At 43.7% G+C, this 23,075-nt stretch overlaps 1 protein-coding gene across 2 annotated transcripts in view; it reads right to left on the reverse strand.

Annotated features, from left to right (window-relative positions):
* Window positions 1-17,686, reverse strand: part of EPHA1 (EPH receptor A1) — a 34,283-nt gene extending 16,597 nt beyond the window's left edge. Inside the window, exons 1-4 of one of the 2 annotated variants that reach the window (XM_069018226.1) lie at window positions 17,522-17,686; window positions 14,366-14,433; window positions 2,444-2,719; window positions 413-803 (exon numbers count right to left, since the gene is read on the reverse strand). In XM_069018226.1, coding sequence (XP_068874327.1) covers window positions 413-803; window positions 2,444-2,719; window positions 14,366-14,433; window positions 17,522-17,588 — 802 coding nt within the window. In that variant the 5' untranslated portion in view covers window positions 17,589-17,686. Of the gene's footprint in view, window positions 1-412; window positions 804-2,443; window positions 2,720-3,951; window positions 4,049-14,365; window positions 14,434-17,521 lie in introns of those variants that run through there. The other variant, XM_069018235.1, reaches the window with a different exon arrangement.
* Window positions 17,687-23,075: the final 5,389 nt, after the last annotated feature.

A 23,075-nucleotide genomic window follows, 5' to 3' on the forward strand; every position in this document is an offset into this window, starting at 1 on the left:
TGCTTTCTAGTCACGGGACAAATACCCTGCTCTGTGTGTCTGACCCATCTGCCCTGGGAGAACAAGGCTGCTGTTTAAAGGTTGAGAACCAGTTGTTGAGTGAGTCAGTGTCAATCACATAGTTACAGCTCGCAGAAACTAGCTCCAGAGCTGAAAGCTCCTGGATGAAGCCCAAGAGGGAGTGGAGAGGTGTGTGCAGGTCTTACACCTGACACATGAGGAGAAAAATCACAGCTGAAAAAGAGAAGCTAAGGAGAAGGTAAGGAGAAAGAAAGATACAAGATACAGGGGGTAGGCAAGAGAGAAGTAGACCACACTAACTCTCCTAATCCCACTTTCTGCTTACAGATACTCTGATCTCCAGCTCTCTGGAACTTCTCCCATGGCCTACAGCTAGTGTCTGCATACTCACCTACGCAGCTCCCATCGACTTCCTCAAACCCCACAGCACAAAGGCATCGGCCCACTGGTACCAGCCACTCCCCGTCAGTGCTGCAGTGCATCCTGGGGGGAGAGCCCACTTCTTCAGCCGCGTACTCCACACAGACCCCCGGCACTTCTGTCAGCCCCTCTGACCCTGCCAGCGTCTCTGGAAAGCGGGCCAGGCCGCGTACCGCCTCCGGGCAAGTCTTGTAATACACTCGGACAGACACCATGGCCACACAAGCCCCAGAGTTCTGGAAAGCCAGGTAGAAGCCCCGGCGAGAGAGTTTCCCAATGGAGCACACTTCTGTGTTCAGCTGCATGGCCCCCGACTCGATGTCTCTGCTTGTGAAGCTTCGGTCTGCTGCCACCGTGTTGAGCTACATGAAAAAGAGAAGGACAACAGTTTTATCATCTGAGCAGGCCACAGCAGCTGAGATACCTATGCCTCTCAAGCCTCTTTTACATTAAGGCCTGTTGGGGGCTGTCTGGTCAAGTGCTTCTAATGCCACTGCACGGCATGCTTTCTTTGCACTTGGAAGAGGTGTTAAATATGGGGCGGGCATCTTTTCCTGCCTCTGTACCTTTCATCGTCTCCTTCAACTGCTGTGTAGTGATTCACTGGTCTTCTACAGTACCCGGTGTTCTGAGTCTCTGATTTCAGAGGTCTTTAGGAACTGTTCCTTACAGGAACAAATCTCTTTTCTTAGCTAATTTTCTTTGTTTGCAAATTGCACGCAGTGAATTCACAACACCACTCAAGAGCTGTGCTTTGAAACCAACCAGGGAATTACAGCCACCTGTTTTTAGGCTGTCAGGTGCTCACTCACTTGTGCAGCACTCAATGTATTTCAGCACTGTAGGTACTTGGGTGAAAAATGCTCCCATGCTTTTGCATTCCCACTGCTTCTGCAAACAAAGGATGAGAGTGAGTGAGTGACTGAGGATACTTTCCATGCTTGAGCAAATGGGAAAGGCCTCTGTGACACCCTGTGACATGGAAGAGCGGGACTGCAGGTGGGGTGGCCTTTCTTCTTGGTGGGAGAGCCTGATAACTGATCCTCTCCTCTGCAGGCCCCTTCCCATTGTATGACGCCACCCACTCCTTGTAGTTGGATGGGAGATGAAAGGCTCTTTATAGCAGCTGCATTTGGCAGTGGGATCATAAAGCATGTTTAGGAGTTGTGGAGGTATCACACAAATTCATGCTGTAGGCTGCAGAGGAGGTGGAGGAGCACTGGGGAGGGAGGGGAATCAGTTACCACAGTTCTGCTCTGCCTGTGGTGGCCTTTACAACTCTTTGCTTCCATCACATCCTATTAAAACTGCAAAGGAAAGGGCAGTCAAATAATTTAGGTCTGTGGCTTCTATTAAGACAGAACTGGTTTGTAGAATTTCCTCTGAAAACAAAAGCAGAGGTTGTTTATTCTGCGATTCCAGTGTTTCCATGGCAAGAGGGCACAACGTTGAGGAAAACAGCAGGTAAAATATGGCAGTGCTAATCACACCAGGGAGAATTTCACTGTAGCAAGCCATCACCTCCAGGTTTATAAAATAAGACCCTATATCTCATGGCAATCAGAGTAAATGATCAGGACCACTGAGACCTGAATTAGATTCTGTTCTTTGCTTGGTCTAATCTTGTTTTATTACCTAAGGCAAATAAAATTCCTTTGGTCTCTGCTCTACTATTTCTAAAAATTGGTGTAACCTTTCAGCCCTGTCACAACCCTTTAGAATCCTTACCTACGTGGTGTCTGGTTAAATAAGAGGTTACACAGAACACAGGTCTGATCTCATTTGAAACCTCCTGTACCTCCTGTGGCAAAGACTGCTCTGAGCATCCCAGAGGGCACTGGGGGTAAAGTTTACTCTAAGGACATCTATTATCCATGCCCTTCCCCAGATGCTGGTTCTCCTGGCCTGTCCAAGCCAGCAGGACACACCTAGCTTAAGCTGAAAGATATGACAAGTTTAAGCTGAAAGATATGACTCAGTCTTCACCCCCAGCAATACAGACCTTGGTGAACAGTGGGCGGCGGAACTGGATCCCAACATCTTGCTCAGACTCCATGTAATAGAGGTTGAAGGTCTCTTTGCAGGTCACCACTTCACCTTTGAAGCTCTTGCAGTCCCTCACAGTAAACTTTAGCTCCACATAAATGCGGGAGGCTGCCTCACCCCGGTAAATCCAGTTGGTGCGAAGCCAGTGATCGGTGTCACCCTCGGAAAGCACACTGCAGTCCTGGTACATATAGATCGGGGTACCATTTATCATCTGCTGCACTTCACTCCACTGCTCCCAGGGGAGAAGAAAACACGTACTGTTAGACAGATGTGAGAAACAAGTTTCACTTCAAATGTGACAAAATCTTGCCTAAGAATCAATTCTTATGTAGGATTCAGGGCTCAAAGCCTGGCCAGGTAAAAGGTCTCTTACACTCAGCAAAAGCTGCATCTGCTCTAGAGCCCCATGACTGCCTAAACTCGGTACATAGGGAGCAAAGAGGATCCTGCAATTAGGAGCTGACTTACATAGACCTTTGCACATCCCCTTCATCCTACCTTGGTTCCAGTTTACTTTTTTCATGCACTGAATCTTGGAGATTGAGAAAAAGACCCACTACTCCCATGTATTGGCCACTGCTCTCTGAATTTACATTCAGAGTGTACAGTAGGACCTACCAGACCAGGACTATTATCTGCCCCTGGAAATAATGCCCAGCATTTGGGAGTAAGAGAAAAGATGGTCTGGCATAATAGGAAGGTAAATTGCAGAAGGACTGTTCTAGAGCAAGCACTCATTAACTTGGGAGTTCATGCTTCTTTAAGTGGGATATTTTGCAAATCCTAATTTAACTATTAAAACTCAGTTGATTTTCCTGACTTCATATTGCATTTAGGTTCTGTATCTTCCCCAGGCAAGTAATGGCTGAGAGGAGGACATGGGCCCAGCTGGTTATATGGCCTCACTAATACTATTTGCATGAATCCAATAAAGTTTGGTACTGATTTCAACGTATACTTTTGTCAAATTTTAGGTGGTTCTAGTTTTTTTTTCCTTACCACGTGTCAGATACAAAATGCAAAGAACATTCTCTTTTGAGTAACTCACATATGAGAACTGAAAATTTGGAAAGCAAGGTTTTGTCCACAGGGAAAATAACTTAGATCCTTTTTCCCCCGATGCTGACTGCCTTTCTCATTATGCTTTGAATGTTTAATCAAATTAAATTGAAACAAGTGCCCACATAGGTATTGGCACAAGTTTAAGCATCTTGGTTTTAAATCACACCCCAGGTTAAGATGCAATTTAAACAAGGCCTCAGTCTCTGTGTTACTCCAGACTTGTCAAATCTCATGGGTTGAGCATGAGATTCACACATTTCTTCAGCACCACCAGCTCATGTGCTCACAGCACAACAGCTCGCCTCCCCACAGACCAGGCCACTCTGCTAGTGGAATATGAGAGATGGACCCACAGAGTGCCAAAGAGGCTCTGCTTTTATGCCATGACTTAGAGCATACCTCCTACACGGCCCCACTCTGAAAAGTGTTGGAGAGCTTTCTCCAAGCCGGCAAGCCCTGCTGATAGCATAAGCTCCTCTCTGGATGATTTCAGCCTTCTACCTAAGTGCATACTAGCAGTCTCCTCCCAGGAAGTTCTGTGGATGGTATCTATGTGTCCCTTCTTGTTCCCTCTTTTCTCCACATAATTAATCTCCAGTGTTACCCCACCCTCTTAATCTGATCCAGCTGGCATAGACCTGCAGCACACAGGATTTACACTTATTTCACTAACTGGAGGTCAAAGGATTTATGATAGCCAAACAAAGAAAGAGACTTACGGATCAATCCCAATTGATCAACCAGAAGGGACAATCACTTAATGACCTCTTGCAGTCTTTAACTGAAAGCCTTCTGGAAAATGTTACAGAACTGAATTTACAACACATCCTGAAGTATACTGAGGTAGAAGAAAAGAAGTTAGAAAGGAGAATAAGAGCAAAGTAGCTTTCATACACTGCCAATGTTAGGACTGGCTTTTAGAAGCATTTTTCAATGTGTGTCTGCCTCCACAGAGCTGATGGGAAAAGCATAATTGCATTTGGAGGCTGAGAGTTAGACAACTTTCCATTAGCAGTTTATCCCAAGGCAGTACCACAGACAAGTGTCACCAGAAAGTGGTTTTTGCACGTCTCACCAAAAGACATGAGCTGCTGTGGTGCATGTCCTGAAAATACATTTTCAAAACTTACATATGTGATACAGGACCAAAGTTTCATTTTCAGTGGTGACAACTCTAACAAAAAAAAAAATTCCTTTAAACTCTACTGCTGGAAAAAGATTCAACTGCTAACCCCTGTATTTCTTAACTCATCTCAGCACAGCTTCTTCCAGACTCAGTTCTTCAGGGCAAAGATGCTTGGCACTGACTATTGCACAGTTTCATATGCAGTGTGGTGCAAAGAAATAACAAGGGAGTCAGACATGTTTTTTCTAGACTCTACTGCTGATGGGTAAAGGAAGTAAAATGAGGATATTATTTATGCTAACAATACAGAACTATTGTTAAATATACTTCTGAGTTCTTTTCATTATTCAGTGAAGCTTTTAAATTCAAAGTAGTAGAGGAAAACTGTTACATACAACATTTAATGAAAGGGTGATGAGACCAGAAGTTGCCAGGCAACTGTCTCCCATCCTCAAAGAATCTGCTGCAAAATCAAAATGTATGCCTCTGATTTTTAATGTAATGTTCTTAATAAACATGTGTGGTAAAGTCTGGCTCAATCAATATTAATTACTTGGCTCTCCAGTTTGTCTGCCAATGACATTGAATCAACCTCCTTTGATAATATAACTTTTTACCCACTTCATTCCAGACACTGTTGCCTTACTCCAGTCATTAGTTTGGCCGTAGGATGGGCAACATTCTTCTAGGAGAAGTGGGGAACAGTGTTACTCAGACTTTGTCATTTTAGCAGTGAGTGAACTTGTGGTTTTTTGATGTGAGAGAAAACTCTCTATGAGATTCAGAATAATAGAAAGATTTCGATTGGAAAGGACCCTCTGGAGATCATCTAGTCCAATTCCCTGCTCCAAGCAAGCTAAAGAGTTCTTAAACTCTTTGCGTGTTATTCTTTGAAATGCCTTTTAAACGCTCTTTTTTTTTAAGTTAAAGTCTAAACTAGTCTCTAAACTCTTGAAATCTTTTAGAGTTCTTTAAAACTTGCTAAGAAAACAAATGCCAATGCATTCAGGAGAGCACCGTAACTCAGTAGCTTGGCTTCCTAAGAATTCTAAGGCTGTAGCAATTGGATTTGAGAACAAGTGAGTGTTCTGTACTTCTCAGAAGCCCACATACTAACACAGGCACCTAGTTCCAGAGGTTTGTTCTTGAAAACTTTGGTGTGGTGGTGTAATACAGAGCAAAATAATTCCAGGACAGCAATTAGAGTTAAGTGAAAACCTCAAAGCAAAGGTACTGTGTCAATAACCTCAAAATACTGCAAGTTCGGGAAAAGGAAAAAAAGGAAAGCAACTTTCCTCACATTGGTTTGGTTCCATATAAAGAAAGCTGTCTTTATAAAAGCCATTCAGAATGATTTCAGCGACAACCTGGAAGGGCACCAATAGATATTTGTAGTAAGCAGTATTGGTTTGGTCTGCCACGTGAGTAAAAATCCAAAGATAAGATAAGGTACATGCCTTTTAATAGCTGCCTTTATTGACTCTGAAATTTTACAGTTTGAAGCTCTGAAGTGTACAGAAGGCTTACTTTGTTTTTTCTATATAATGAGCCTTCCCTAGATTAGGTCTGTGTCAAGGATCCTATCTAGGACAAACTGTGATTCCTTCATCTATCTGTGGACTACTCTTCCTAGGATCTACCATCAGGGATAAGATGGAAACAAACTGAGACAGTTTGCCACCTTGGAGCCACTGTGTCAGGCTTTGCAGGCATCAATGAAGTGGTCTCTTTCGGTTTTAGCATTTTTTAGGTGGGGAAGAAAAAGAAGCAAACAAGCTTTTTATGTTGACAAATACAAATTTCATCCCTGCTAATGAGGAGGTAGGCTAGCAGCGACAGAGGCAGCAGACTGTGACAGCATTGCAAATTGTAGGCTCAGACTGGAGTCAGAAGAACTTGTGACTCGCAAAAAGAATACTGTCTCCATCTCCAGCTTGCCAGTGTCTTGCCCTGTCTCCTTTCAGATAAGAGCCTGCCTGCTGTGACCTCTATCTCATTTGCTTTCACATTACCTTAGCACAGCGTCTTCCAATTTGTGGTCTACAGAAAGGTACAGCAATACTTTTAAGAGACTTTCAGAAGCAAAAGCAAGGCAAGCATCTTGCCAGTAGGCTTAAAGTTACTAAACTAAGATGCATGTCTCCACTGGAAAAGTTAATAAGAGTTCCTACTGGAAAAGTTAAAGAGTTCATATGCTGAAATCCAAAAACTTGTTTAACTTTGGGTAAGAAAATTTCACTGAGATGAAAAGACAGCTAAGTTAGTAAAGCCAGCTACGGTGTACCTGTGCATAGCAAGTGTATCTCAACCTCATTTAATTTTCAACAGAATTGAGAAGCCATTAAATCTCTTCCTGAAGAAAAATTGCAAGGCCTCAAAACAGCAAACTTTTCCTCAACAATACATCTCTTGTGTGCCAAGCCTGAAACACCTAGGAGAACATGTGCTGCTGAACAGTTTTTATCCCCTTTCCCTGCCTGTGAAGTGTCTTGACTTTTGTATAGTAGCATTTACATGCCAACATGACCAAAAAACCTACCTGGAACAGATTCAGCAATGAAGGTAATTACAGCTGTGCTACAATCATAGTGTAGTTTCCTCAGAGGAAAGCCAGTGACAAGAGAGGCACCTTGTTGGCACCTGTCTTGATGCGGTGAAGAGCTTCTCTGCAGTTAAAATACATCTGACAAAAATTTGTCAGGAGGTAAGCTGGACCAGCCAACCAAAAATAGCATCACCACAGTGGTGTATTCCAGAATTGAAGTTTCTGTGACCCTTTACTAAATGTTTCTCAATACTCTTTGAAGTTCTTTTGCTGCTGTGGAAGACAATTTAGATGACGATGATGAAAGAAGTGTGGTGACATCTAGACACTCCATGAGTCCTATAACTTTAAATCTGAGAACAGCTGAGGCTGCTCTTATTTCTTTGATCATTTGGCTATGGTCAGGCAATTTTAATTTCATCACATCATCGTGGAGCCTTTGACACAAATGAACACAGAAGAGATGTTTACTTATCTACAGTATCTTTATGGGTGGGATGATACATTTTTTCCCCACAATGATCCATTGGTTATTTTCAGGGAGGAGCAACTCCATTATGTAATTACTGGTTCTTTAGGGCACTAGCACATAGGTCTCCATCCCACCCATGTCCTTTCAATTTAACTGGTACTCATGCTCTTATGGGAAGATAAGGTGTTAATGTGAGACACCGAGCACCAGTGCATTGATTACAGAACCTGTTTATCAAACCCGGGTTCTGCTGTCTGCTCATTCTCTGAACTGTCTGACCACATTGAGGTCTTGCATGAAAACAGTTCTGGTCACAACAGATGCTGCTAGATGAGGGATAATGATACTCTAGTCCAACATTTCACCTAGCTAGTTTGGAACACTTGTTTTGTATATACCTGCTTTGCTAACACTCACTAACAATACCAATAACTACAAAAAGGACAGGAGTGGAAAATCAGATTGTGCATCTTAAGAGTTCAGAATTCATGGCTAAAGCCATGTTACAAATAAAGCAAATGTTAGTTCTCATGTTATTTTTGCATTGCATTGCATAAGACCAATTGTAAATGGAAGTGATTTTTTTTCATTTTTTCAAGGTAAAGGGCTTTATATTGTGAGCCGTGGTTTTGTATGGTGTGTCAAGTGTACTTCTAGTGTTTACAGAGAACCTGGAAATTGATGGCGATGGGCAATACTTGTTCTGTTTGTATAAGTTCCTTTTAAAGATGGACCAGGTGGAATCCCACACAGGGATGGGGTAATTGTGTCTTGATGATGATCAAACCTGCCTGGAGAAAAGAAGCTGCAGGAGATGGCAGCCTGAAAGTCATGTGAGGAGCTGGCAATATTCAAGTCAAGCAAACAGAAGCCAGAAACTAGGCCTTAAAAACAATGGAAATAACCTTCCAAGAAATAAATTGTGGGAATATTTTTCTGCAGATCTGCCTCTGAGATGATGAGAATCACTGTTCAAAGCATAGGTTCATCCTTCAAGGACACAGCAGGCAACAAAAGATGTAAAGCCTTTTCTTTCTAATTGCTTGCCTGCAAACTCACCAGTATTTTAGTTGATATTATAACAGAAGTTGTTTTGTTTGGGTTTTCTGGTTGGTTGGTTGGTTTTTACTAGTATTATTATTTTAAATAGCCTGTTAGTCTTCTTGGAGAACCATGCTGTAGGCAGGTTAATCTCCAAGCTCCAGCTGACTTGTGCTCTTTTTGTGTTGACATGAGGAAGTTCAGTGAACCTTGTCCACTCATTCAGCAGCTATAAAAGAGTGAAGCAGCTTTCTGAAGCTGCTAGGCAACAGTTCTGTCACCACCATAGTGCCCGAGCAGCTGTGGTGATGAGTGTCATGGCTGTACAGCATCTTCACTTTGGCTCACAACGTGCTCTTTTCTGCCCTTCAGGTCACAACACTGAGTGCACTGGCCAAGATTGTTACTTGGGTCTATGGTAGTGACTCCATCCTAGGCTGCCTAGTTGGTGGCTCATGCAATCTGGCCTTCCCTACAGCTATTAATTTACACTTCACTTGCTCTCATCTCACTGGCTTGTATTCCCCTTTCTCACAATTCTGAGTAAAGAATATATGGATATGCATAACAATTTTTTTCTTTCTCTCCCAAATTGACACAAAAGAACTCATTTTCAATTAACAGGACATCATCAACATATATCTCTCCATCAGTCCACAGATCAACAGCAGCAGGTCATGTCAGGACACAACCCTGAAGCCAGAGCTGTTCCCATTTCCAGGTAGCTATTGGTTTTACTAAGCATTTGTCCCTTATTTCTATGCAGATCCTGTTCACTCAGAGGAGCTAATCCCCTGTGCCTGATACATAAACTGAGAGCAGTGAGGTGTACACTGCTACTCTGCTCCAGCTTCAGAGCTGATGGCACTCCTCTGAGTTAGCTCCTAAAGGACATGTACGGCCAACAGTTGTGGGAGGAGGTGCACAGAACAGCTTTTCTGATGGCTGTTTTTCACATCACCTTCAGATGCTACAAAAAGCTGACTGGCTGAGACTCTTCCAGGTAAGACTGAGTAAGAGATCACCGAGTCTGACTAAGTGAACTGCCCAGGTTTAACGAGATAGGAGTGCTGTGCTGGAATTACATGCAGGTTAAAGGCTGTGTGCCCCACAGCACTATTTCCTTCATGACCAGGCCTATCTGTCTGACCAGAAGTGGTGGAAACAGAAACCAGCCATCAGCTGATACCAAAATCTGGGACCGCTAAGTCAGGTGGAACACAACCTCACCTTGCTAGAGCCTGAAGGCATGTAAATGTTATGGTGTGGTCAGTGATATATAAGTTGCTGACAGGGCCACAGGTACTTGATCTAGTCTATTACCTAAAAATTTATCAGTGTAGAATTTGAACTGTGCCTGGGCTTTAATAGAACAACAGCAGCATAAAATATGTATCTGACTTTTGGCCTAATCAAGTTGTATTGACAGTGCTTGGCACAGCTTTGGCAGTGGCTATGGTCATAATTAAACCTTCCATGGAACATGAGGTGCAGAACCGAACAAGAATCACATAATTTCCAAAGTTTTCAAGTGTTTTTGGAGCTACAATTGTTGTAGTTGGTGGTTATTCATTGATAGCCTTTGGGATACTTTAGGCCACTGGTATTAAATGCCCATCTTTAGTCCTGTTTGAAAGTAGACTTTGGAAAAGATGAGCAGATCAAGTGCCCTGCTCACTCAGAAACCTGGTAGAAAGCTTGAAACTGATAGCAATGCTTTGAAGTATGTGTGGAAGCAAGAAAGAGTATGGAATAGGCAGAAAAATAATTATGTCCTCCTCCTTACCATGAATAAAAGGCTGAGAACAATGGCAGCCTCAAAAGGAGACTAAAAAAATCATTTGGAAGCTTTAATAATGCTATGATCCATGCAGGAATGTAAGATGGGAAAAGTAAGCTCCACAAACCAGCTACCAGTTGAGAACTGAGCCTTGCCAAACTTTTAATATCTAATAAATACAGCACAATTTGGCAGCAGTAGAGCTCACGTGATTCCTGAGATAATATACATCCAATTCAAAAAGAAAGTCACCATGAAAAAGGACCCTTTTACAAGCAAAGACAGCTGTAGAACTGGTGAAAGCACATCTCCCAAGAAAATGTAGCAGCTAAAAAAGAATAAAGTGTGTTTAATTTACAGTTCATTCAACAATATATAGAGAGAAAGTCATATTGAGAAGCCCAGTGTGCAGCATTCTCCAGCACAAATGGCTTGGACCCTAAGTAGTCACATGTACTCATGGAAGTATGACTGGATTATGCAAATACTCTTCACATACACAAAAACTGGAAAGTGTGGATAAAAGGAAAATTTCAATATAGGCCCACAAGCTGGGGGTGAGATAATCACAGCATTAAAGACAAATAGTGGATTGCTCAGTATGTTGTATCGTAGGCCTACATAAACTGATACAGAAAATCCATAGGAATAGGTATTACATAAAATCATGAAAAAAAAGTATAAAATCAGGAGGACCTTTTGTGCCTGGGCTAAAAATTCAAGCTCAGAATTCTAATGAACAAACAACTCTAAACTATCACACAAGCGCAAAGATTTAGGCAGGAAAGGACCTTTGGTTCTCTACTCCAATCCCCTGCTCAGAACAAGGCTGACTTCAAAGCCAGGCTGGGTGGCTTAGGGCCTTGTCTGTTAAAAGCCAAATGTGAGAGGAAAACATGATTCCTCATCACAATCTGTTCACAGCTGATGCAATTATATTTGAAAGCGAATTAACTATTGATAACTTTTTATACGAAAAATATATAGCTTGTTATTTTACAAGCTGCCAAGAAGCAATGCTACTATGCCTGATAGCTGAATTTGTTCATGATTGCCTTTGAGAGGTCCTTTTTGAACAGTTTCAGTGATTTGTGAAACCACTTCAGGTAGCTAGGCTGTTTGTGCAGCATGAGGAGTTTTAAAGAAATGTGAGAGCAAGTAAATTCTATACTCCTGACACCTTCAAGGTGGCCATCACAGGCTGTCTAATATATGTGAAAAGGTGGAAATCTACTACTAGTACTGTGATACACCTCTCTGTGCCCACCTGGTGTTGCTGTGACAAAACTTCAAAGCCAAAAAAGAATTATCAAGGAATATGTTAGGTGATGGAGGAGGGGGGTGGTGGGTGGTAAGGTAGATAAAAAAGGATTATAGGAGCTACAGTCTGCCTTTTTAAAAGCCTAGTCTCCAATAGTAGCCTAAAATGAATGAAACCCTTTCTAAATAGCTACTACAAAGCAGGCTAGCACGAACCTTTCAACAAACAAAACTCTGCAGACACTTTACCTAAAGTACAGAGACTTTCACTCAAAGACTACCTTTAGGCTTAGGCAAGATGCTGGCTGATGTAGTGCAGAAGCTCTGAACTACCCAAGTGCTGTCCAAAACTGAGCGGTGTTCTCAGGCTGAGCCCCTGCGTTAACAGGAGTTTTGTCTACACTGGGTACAGCCACGGTCTGACCATGAAACAACCACACCTGGCAAGCCACTTCATCCTCTGCCATAGGCTAGAAGTGAGGAGAAAACAAAGGTGTAGTTCTTTCTGCCTCCACAGACTTAGCCAGCCTCTTCTGGGCTCTACCTTGGGGGCCTTGTCCATATAAAGCATGAGAATTCCCCAGGGCAAATTCCTCCTCTGTGCGATAAGTATATTGACACAAATCCAGCTCACTGATGGGAGATCTCTGGCATCTGAGGTTAGCTACAAGTAGCAGTGTTACATGAAGTACACCCTTCAGCTCTGTGTGCAGTACAGCTCACATGTTTCCCGCTTGTTACTAATCAACCTCGTCAGATTACTCAGTACTAATCTTGGCTCTTTTTTGTCAAAAAGTGTTCTGAACTAATTTCCGTTCTTTTTTGAACATATTTAATTCTTCATTTTGGGGGAATGGTTTCAGAAGCACCTGTTCAAAGTTCTGATTACAAGAGAATCAGCCATTGTTCCCTTTTTGCTTGTGGCAATTTGTCGGACTTCCACCTAACAGTTATTGGGAAATGATGTAATTAGACAAATCTCCTCAAAAGAGTTGCTCATAAGAAGTCAATGAATCTGTTCTTCATCCTCTCCTGTTTCATCAGTCATCCGTATCCTAATTTGATGGTTTTGATTTCTCTCAGGCCATGTTCCCCATAATGTTCAACAATTCTTAGTTACAATTGTATTTTGAATGTACATATTTTAAAAAGCAAATGTAGCACAAGCAGAAGGATTTGCCAACTCTTCACACTGCTGTGAACCTACTGTGCAGCACTCAGATCTTCTGCAATAAAGGTTTTATTTTCTTTCTATCAGACTTTTTTTTTAGAATGCACTTTTCAGTAGTTTTTCCCAATCTTTTCAAGAGGCAGTCTTCATCCTGAACATGCCTGGAGCCTAGAATTGGGGTAAAATTACCACACAGACAGTTGATGAGAGAACAGAGGGAACAATGGGCTAAACATGATCTACATGTATGTCTCACTAGGGCACCTGTTTTGAGCAGGGTATAATAATACTACTAATAATAACCAAAACAGCTTTACTAATGAAACAAATGCAGTTATGCCAGTACAGGAGAACCTCACTGTCTGGCTCTACTTCACCCAGCAAGGCTACCGGGAGGAGGAGGAGGCTGGGGCGGCTTTAAACCAGCCACAGCTCATTACAGAGGAAAGTTATGAAAATGAGTTAGGAACAGGCTGAATCCGGGTCTGCTTTAGAACAGGAAGGGTGAAGACTCTCCATTGGAAAGCTTGGGACTTGCTACAAAGACAAGAGCATGGATGAGGAACTGAAACTATGTATTAACATGTGTCCTAACTACCGCAGGTAGTCCCTAAATTCCCTTTTCTTTGTGCCTTCCTTCCACCACTCCCACAGTACTGCTGCTACAAAGGAAACCACCTTCACTAATGCAGGTTGTGACACCAGAGGGACTGCCCAACTACGCTTCATACAAAATAGCTGTACTTGTACAAAAATAGCTCAGAGTTCAGCTGTCTTTCGAGGTCCAATTTTGCAGTGGTTTCAGGGGTACATTTTGAAGCACTTCCATCGACTCAATTTTACAGTCACAAAACGAAGGGAAATTCCTCTCTCATTGTCAGCTGTGTGGAACAAGCACCACGGCTTGGTGTAAAGTCCTAGAATCCTGCAGCCCACCCACAAGGGCAGATTGCTGCCCCATGAGTTAATACTTATTTCTTCAGTCAGCTGCTGAATTAAAAAACCTATAATGTGTTTCTAATTTCTTGAGACTCTGAAACAGAAATACTTTTGCTCTGCCTATTTTCCTGGGAAAAAAAAATACATGAGATTTATGTGCAGCATGACAGAATGAAAAACTGGGTGATGGTTTGATTTGTTCCTTTTTCTTCATTGCTTTATTACTTCATAGAAACACTGTATTTCAAGGATATGTTTAATCATACTGGAAGTCAAGAGGCATCAGTCCTTAAAAAGCTGGCTAGGGGTGAGTCTGCACAGGTGAAGGGAGAGAGACTTATAAAGCATAAAATGTGCAGGAGGAGGTGGAGCTTCCAGAACCTCGGTTTCCAGAGGGAGGGTGCAATTTCAACATGGGTTATATTTTTCCATCATTCAGTACTGCCAGTGGCTCCCCTTACTCGAATGTGTGTACTCACCCCTACTTCTGGAGGGTCTGGAAGCCAGCCCAGTTCACCCTGTGCAGTGCTTGTGTCAAGTAGATCCACTGAAAACCAGAAGAGAGGGAAAAAATAAATCAGTGACCCAACTCATATGGCTCACAGAATGGTTTCATCCTTGTTTTGTCAAAAAAGGTAAAGCCTGCATTTCATCTCTCACCCCCCATCCTTTGAAGCCTTTCACCTTCAAAAAGTGCTAGAGGAAGGATGGAAAGATACAAGACAGGGCACCTAGTAAGGAGGTAAAAGTTTTTACTGCTATATGAGACCCCCTCCTACACACATCCAAAAAATGCAACCCTGACAAATTTTATCACTTCCTAAAAGTGCCCCCAAAAAGGAAGAAGGAGGTGGAAGCCTATTCAAATGGGAACCCGGCATTAGCAGCTGAACACATCTTTCCTTGGAACAGGAAGGCAGCAGACTAGATGGCTGAAGAGGAAGGCAATCAAATAAATTACCAACACAAAAGATCAATCAGTGTCGCCTGGAGGGACTATTCAGTACTTGAAACACAGTGGGAAAGTACAGAGGCAGTGTGAAGTTGTAGAAGGGACTTTCCATTGTCACAGTACCCAAAAGCCATGAGATGCATCAGCTGTGCAAACTGATGAGCCCCCTACTTCTGATTCAGACCGTCCCCCAGCTGACGGTGACCTAGAAATCGTTTAACCCTCTCTCCGACTTTTTTGCTCGGGACATCAAGAGAGTAATGGCTCCAGCCGCAGCACGGCCACCTCCTGCGGAATTGCACGGCTGCGTTAAGCCTTGCTGCTGGAGTCGTGTGACAAAGGACAAAATCATTGGTATGTTCATTTTTAGCCCTCAAAGGAATTTGAAAATGCGATCACAGTTTGGCCTAAAGTCTTGATCTGAAGACACGTTAAAAATGTGCCACTTTGTCGGCAAACATTGAGAAAGCAGAGGAGTTGGAATAAGATGTACTGTGGGATGTGCAGCTTTGTGCCTGCCTTTGGGTCTGCCGGTGCTGCCAGAACAGACTACTGGTTTCTGCACACCTACTGAAGTCCCAGCTTGGGAACATAGGAAACAGGGAAATTCTTTGGATTCCCTTTTAGATTCCTGTGGGTGTATTCAGAGGGGTCGTTTCTAAACATCTTAGAAAAGAATTTGGGGGTGAAAGGTAGGAGTGGGGAGATTTTTAAATGGCATTTAAACAACCAGGTTTCCTCCCCCTCATCTGACTGTTTTACAAATACTCCCTGCCAACTATAAGTAATAGTGTAAAGTGCAGATCAGCAAGAGTCCTGTGGAATGAGGAAGCAGGCTGTGGGCCCAGAATCAGAGATAAGAGGGATTGCGCTGCTGTTCTCACCTCTGAAACACCCTTTCAGGAGTGGGAGAAGGGAAAAGCAGGAATCCAGGTTTTGCAAGTTCACAGTGCTCACAGTATGGTCATATGGCAAAACCTTCCTAGCCACAGACTCCCTGTCCAGACAAGGCTCCTCATTCACTTCCCCTCTACTCTCAATGTCTTCATTTGAGATAGTATTCTTCTGTGATTAGCTCCAAAAACTCCGAGGGTGAGGTAGCCTGTCCTGCCAGAACCATCACCCAGATAACATCTATGCCATCCCATCCTCTTCAGGACTGAAGCAGCATTGTGGAAGTGAGGGGGGCTGCATGGCAAGCTCTAGCAGAGCAAGGGAAAAGGAACTTGGAAGTGGCCAGGACGGGAACCTGGCAGAGCCCATATGCCATGCTGTGCACTGTCAGCAATGGCAGCTCCTTCAGCTGCTGAATGCCCACTGGAGGGACGAAGTCCATTGCCAAGAAGTACTTCTCCAAGCGAACCCCACAGCAGGGATTCCCCACGGAAAGGAAGATTGCGCCAGTAAGACTGCAGAAGCAGAGGAATACAAGTAGTCAGGGACGACGAGCTCTCGGGTCCACAGCCTTGCTGCTAGGAATCTCACCTGGCTGTCCAGCCACGGGGCGGAGGTGCCCCCAAAATAAGAAAGACTTCAGATAAGAGAGGACGCCGGGAAAATGAGCTGTTTCCCTGACAGACAAGTTAAGGAAGAGTGGATCACAGACACAGCCCAAATGAGATGGCTGAGATAGGGGAGAAGCTGGCAGACAGGTCCCTGACTGCTACTGCCAGCTACTGGTTACACGCTTCTGGAAACCAAAGCCTGCGTGGTGTCACCCGATATTATTTCTCACTCAGGCTGGCCTTCTACACAATGTCTGCCAGCTGCATCCACGTAGCTGTATCGTTAATAGAAACGTGCTTGTCAAGGACGCTTTAAAAGACCACTCAGCACTCGCAGAATCTGAGATGAGCCCATGGCTGAACTGCCAGTTATGACAAAGTGCCCTCAACTGAGAGCCTGAAGAAGCGAAGGAGGACTGTCCTTGGGATGGAAAATCCCCAACACCTCTTGCTGTACAAAACAGAAGTCCCTGGCAGGAATTTACTGCAGGAGGAGGTAGGGAAGAGAGCAGAGATTTACACTTCCCTCACCTCTCTATTAAAAGTTACCATGTTTCATAACCACTGTGCAACTACCAAGATGGAAGGAAAAAAAATCACAACATCTAATAAAAGCGAGTAAGTGGTACACAGAAGGGAAACATGGAAGCCTGAAGAGGTGGAAGAGGAAATTTTAAAGCCCAGCTCCGTCTTCCAGGACTAGGGTAGGTAAAAGAGTCTCTGATAAAATGACTGTCCGCTTGCTCATAAGGGTTAACTCCTAAGAGGGCTTCCTGAGGAAACTTGCGGGGGTGTTGCCAGAGGAGAGGAGAAACTTTCTGAATTTGTGTTTAAACTTGTTATCTGCAAGGCCCGTGTTTGAAGGAAACAGGGGCAGAATTCTCTTGGATCCCTGGATATGCCGAGGCATTTGTGCTTCAGCTAGGAGGAGGTGAAGGAGGGGGAGAACATACCTGGGCTCGTTCACTGAGCCACCGAGATTCGGATGGGATTTGCCAGGCTGCGGTCCCCCCCACACCCGGCTGCCCTCCCCTGACACCCCAGTCGCTCTGAGGTGTCCCTGGAGCCGCAGGCGCGTGGGCCAGGTCCCGTTCCCTGCCCCTCAGCGAGGTCGCTCTCCCTGCGCGCCCCAGCCCAGCCCTCCAGGCAGAGGGACCGGCGGCGGGTCCCACGCTTACCTTCTTTCCCGTGCGCCTCGGGAGGAAGGAGAGCCCAGAGGAGAAGGAGCCCGAGGGAGAGCTCCATCCCGCCGCTGCAGGTGCTCAGCCCCGGGCTGGCCGGAGAGGGGGCCCGGCCCGCAGCCCCCGCCGGCTCAGGCCTCCGTGCCCGGGCTGCTGCGGGCAGCGCATGGGCCTCTCCCGCAGCCTCCCGAGCGCGGCGCGCACGTTGCACAAGCGCCCGCCTGGCCCACGGTGGTGATGAAAGATCAAGGCGAGTGGGTGGAGAAGCCTTACTGCCTTTACCTGTTCTAAGGGGCTGGTCACAGACTTCCCATCTGGCAGGCAAATAAACCCACCTTAAAGGCAGCCACCTCTTTCCTGGGAGCCTCCCTCCACCTTTGCTCCACTCCCGTAAGAGGCTCCCGATTGCCACCTCCTGGGCAGCCCTCGCCATCCTTCCCGGTCCCGCCGGCCCCGGCAATGGCTTTAAACTGAGATTTTAGGAAGAAATTCTTCAGGGTGGTGAAGCACTGGAACAGGTTGCCCAGGGAGGTTGTGGCTATTCCATCCCTAGAAGTGTTCAAGGCCAGGTTGGATGGGGCCCTGGAGCAAGCTGGTCTAGTGGAAGGTCTCGTTCCAATCCCCATGGCAGGGCAGTTGGAAACAGATGATCTTCAAGGTCTTCTCCAACCCAAACCATTCTGTGATTCTGTGGTCTGTGATAACGGGGCTAATATCACTGAGCCATCCTCGCTGCATATGTTTAGGAAATCCATCTGTACACAGGGACAGCGGCCCATTTCATTCACAAGTAGGTCACAGAGCAACAGTGATACCACTTTGTCTGGCAGAATCGCTGTTTTCCATTTAGCAAGCTCCTCAGCATTGACGGACAGTGCCTGCTTTACAGCAAGAAAGAAATCATGGGAGAGGAGGCAAGCTAGAAGGATTCTTTTTCTCTGTGTAGGAAGACCTCATGGGACTCTTAGTTTTCTTCCTGAGGGACGTAAATATGAAAGAACTTGCCTTTGTTCTGTCTCTTCTGCCATTCATCAAGGATGTTACTCCCACCCATACAAAGCTATTACACCCCTCCCCACAAAATACAGGTGGTATTATTACACTTGCACTTGCTGTATGGCTGCATTCCTCATGCTCTCTTCCTCCTCCTCCTCCCCATGGAAGGCTAAAGAAAGGACCTTGTCAGGTTGCTTAGAGAAGCTGGGGGATCTCCACCCTTGGAGATATTCCAGATTTGCCAGGACACAGCCATGAACAACATATCCACCTCTGGAATCAGCCCTGCTCTGAGCAGCATTTGGGACTATGGACTCTCTGAGGGCCTTTGCGTCTAATCTTTCAGTGAATTCTGTAATTCTCAAACCATACATCTTGAGAAAGCAAGATCTATCCCAAGATGTCTGAACACAGGCAAGAGAAATCTCAGAACAAATGGTTGCAATACTAAACTTTATATTTTACATAGCATATGAAGCAAAATATAGGTGCAAATAATTCAAGTGTTAATGGCATTCACAGTAGTTATATCTTAAATTTGGTCCAGTTTAATCCTGTCTAAAGTTCTCTTTACCAGTCCACAGTCTAAGTCTCAAACTTTTATGTCCATGTTTCCCCCACATTTGAATGACTCATACAAGATTTTCTGGTCTACAACCCATACCTTGAGTTTGCACTGGGGGAATGTATCCATTTCAGTCTTCATTTGTACAATTCTGTGCCTTCTTCAGTCTGTGATGTAGCAATGGGGCAGACAGACCCACAGCAAACTTCTGTGTGGTGGGACAACAGAAACAAGGCCAACATAGATGTGAAATGGGGAAGAACCATTTGCAGCTGCAGGATAAGGCTCCAGGGCAGGCCAGGAGCTCATCTCCTTCCTCAGGCAAAAAAAAAAAAAAAAAAAAAATTAAAAAAAAAAAAATCAGTGTTGAGGCCTGACACTTGGTTCCTCAGGGCTAACAGAGTTTGCATCTGTAAAATCTCAGAAGTGACAAGTTCTGGAGAGAAGAGCCTCAGGATGCTCTTATCTCCCTTTTGTTGGTGTGCAGATACTGAGAACATTTGATCTACGGAGTAGGCAGGAAGAAATTTACTAGGGCTTACTGGAGAAGATGGCCTAAAAAAAATTTATTTTCTTTTTCTCACCCTTGTAATGTTGGCAGATGGGGATCAGAAATTGGAGTTTTCCAGATAGTGGTGGTCAGAAATCATATGTATTGCTTTGTGGTTTTTCAGATTGGAGATCACCTAGCGTAGCTCACAGTCAGAATGTGTACAATGATAGTGAACCATAATATGATCTAATGTTACAGCAGGATCAGGATCTGAAGAAAATCTATAAACAAGTGGGAGCACACAGATGTAAAAACACCAAATGCCTAGAACTTTGCTGATATCTGTAAAAGCTCTGCTAGATTGCTTTCCCATGTGTCCTCTGCACCAAAATGCAGATCCAAAGGGAAGAAGATGGAATATACACAGAGGCTGTAGCCAGTAGAGTGAGTACCACATGTGCACTTTTATACAGCTCTGCTGAGTATTTCATTGACAGTGTTACTCTGTTTGTGCATCACAAGTTTGGACTTTGTCTTTGGAAATTGTTGGGCAAAACTGATTCGCTGAGTGTCTAGTAAAAAACCACAAACAAACAAAAACACGAACAACAAGCAACTAAAACAAACAAATGCCAAACAAACAACAAATAAACAAAACTGAAAGAACTTAATTATAAAATCTTTTTATGTTTTGTTTGCAATCATATTCTATGATTCTGTGATTTACATCTCCACAGCCTCTCACTGTCATGGCTTCCCAGTGAGCATCCTGTCTCTGGCATGCATTTTGGTGGTAAGAAGATAACTGCATCTTTTCAGCTCACTCTCAGCATGTCTTTGGGCTGAATCTCATCCTGTCTTTCTTGTCCCTCTGAGTATTTCTGAATTGCAGTGCATTTTTTTTCCTTCCATTTCCCAGTATCCTGTTTTGAGTATCACTGTGATTAGGTACCTAGCTGGAAAATATCACCACACAACACACCTGGGCTTTCCTCCTACAGCTATGTGGGCTTGTGGTGAGGGAAGTGAGGAGGAAGGCTGTGCACCAGGTCTTGTTTTGATGTGCTGCTGGGAAAGTCAAAGGGCACTCCCAAGGCTGAGTTGGGACGTGCTTCTTTTGAACTGCAGTTCAGACAGAACTGTCTCATATGATTCTTACAAATTGTTTACTGTGTTTGCCACTCCTCATATTTTAGAAAGAGTTTCAGCATTGTGCTGGTATATGTCCTTACAGATGATGAATGAAACAGAACCTAGAAATAATCTCTGGAGTTTCTTACTTGATGCTACTCCCCAAATTATCAAAGCATCCCTTTGGTACTGATAACTTGAATCTGTGCATCCTGAACTGGCTTTCAGTAAGGTATCATGGTAATATAGATGTATAGGTCTTCCAGAAGTCTCAAATACATTTTGAGGCAAGCCCCATTTCAGTCTAAAGAAGGAACTTGCTCTTGTTCTGTGGTCTCTGATTCACTCCTTTTATCCACTATCTACAACTCTAAGAATAATCTATGACAGCTCTGTCAAGCGTAAGACATGCTCTGTTTCAATGTTTTATTCCCTGTAGAGAATTTGTGCTTTCTGTCCTTTATTCTCACCTGCATGACCACAGTTAAATATTCTAGTGTTTTCATTTTTATCTTGGAAGGTTTTCTGGCTCTACTCCACCAGCAATTATTTTAGAATATTTCAAACAGCTGACTTCAGACTGTTTTTCTGCAGAAAATAGACTCCTGCCATTTAGTGGTTTAAGCTGTTAAATTAGTTTTGTATATGGACATTTTTCATTCAGAAACTCAGATTTTATTTTAAACAGATATTTTAAACTCCAGTGAAGGATTACAAGTGACTCCTCTGGATCAAAAAGCAGCCATCCCTATCTTAGAGTCCTGAGGACCTGACTGCACAAAGTAGTCAAGCTGGTTATCTTTCTCCCTTGAGAAGAATAACAAGGGCAAGGGAATGAATGAAGCTGATAGAGACAAGGCATAGATCTCAGTTTCCATACACAGAAGAAGCAGGGGACACTCCCTTATTGTTCCTCACATATGCAGAGATAAACACCCTTGGAGATGTACAAGCTTTGCCTGAAAGGCCCTGAGCAGCCTGATGCAGTTTTGGTGTTAACCCTGCAGTGAGCAGGTATTTGGGCTAAAGACCTCCAGTCATCCCTCCCCAGCTTAATCATCTTTTGCTCATTCAGTTCATCCTTGGTAGATGAGCAATCACATCTTCTTCCACCAGGAATGTAGACAGTTCTGTACCTGGGCTCCAGTCAAAGCAGGAGGGTAGCTTCCCAAATATATTCTCCATCTTACAGAGATGTCATACAGTACATGGACTAGAAGAAGTCCAGTATTCCTGAATAAAACTCCACTTACTTGATCATCGGCAACATACTAATAGGTGTTTCTTTACCTACTGATGCCGTGGCTGGACACCTGATCAGACAGAGGAGCGTGTTTGTACTGCTGCCTGAACTGCAGGCTTGCTGGCTTTTGTCTCGGGATAAGCTTATCCTGCACATGGTCTGCCATGCTCTTATTTGGCTTGCAAAACAGGGCTGAGTTAAATTATTACATCATCCTGCAAACGAGGGGGAGGACCTTGCTTTTCCGCAGAAATTACCCGCGATAATTCTCTTTGCCATATTATCGCAGCTCTGCTCCCCCTCGTGGTCCAGCGGCTGTGGAGCCCCAGAGGTCCCGGCTGCCTCCGGGAGAGCAGCCGAACAGGGCTTCACTTATGCTGAGGTGTGACATTTTGTGTAGACAAGAGGGAAGCAACGAAGACCAAGTCATAACAGAATCTGATTCATGCTCCTATTCATAAAACTTCCCTAAGTGGTACAAATCTGGGTCACAAGAGTTAGTTACTTTCTATTAAACTATTACAGCACATTATATACTTACAAATCCAAAAAGTGCAGTTCTACACTTAACACTCCTCTTTGAGAGCACATTCTTCTGGGGCACCTTTGAAGATACTTATTTATCTTGGTGGCATTAAGATTTCACAAGAGGATTCAATTTCTCCTTGAGCATTACTAACACAACAGCATATGTATGATAAACATAAAATTTGACCCAGATAAATTTGATTTCTGGTAGACATGCTGATGACTTATTCAACTACATTATAGAAAAGTAAGATTATAGTACTTTTAGTAGTTGAATCAAAGCTCAAAATATAGCAACAGTAGCCTCTGCATGGAAAATACATACCTCTCTGTAATTTGTAATTTGTTCATATTTTCTAGCTGTTCTTCCCCACTCTTGGATTAATTATGTTCAAGCATGGAAATATCTCACTGACACTGAAAAGGCCTTACTAAGATACAATAAAAAGCCATATCACTAGTCACTTTGCTAGTGTGATTTTAAATTTGTTTTTTCTCCTCTTACAGCTGAATGTGTGAGTTAATCAATCTTTTATTTTCTGGGGGTTTATAATAGGTGTTTTAAAGCTTTTATGTCTGTTTCTAATCTGTTTTT

The sequence above is a fragment of the Aphelocoma coerulescens genome, chromosome 1, assembly GCF_041296385.1.
Source record: "Aphelocoma coerulescens isolate FSJ_1873_10779 chromosome 1, UR_Acoe_1.0, whole genome shotgun sequence".
In the NCBI taxonomy this organism is placed as follows: Eukaryota; Metazoa; Chordata; class Aves; order Passeriformes; family Corvidae; genus Aphelocoma; species Aphelocoma coerulescens.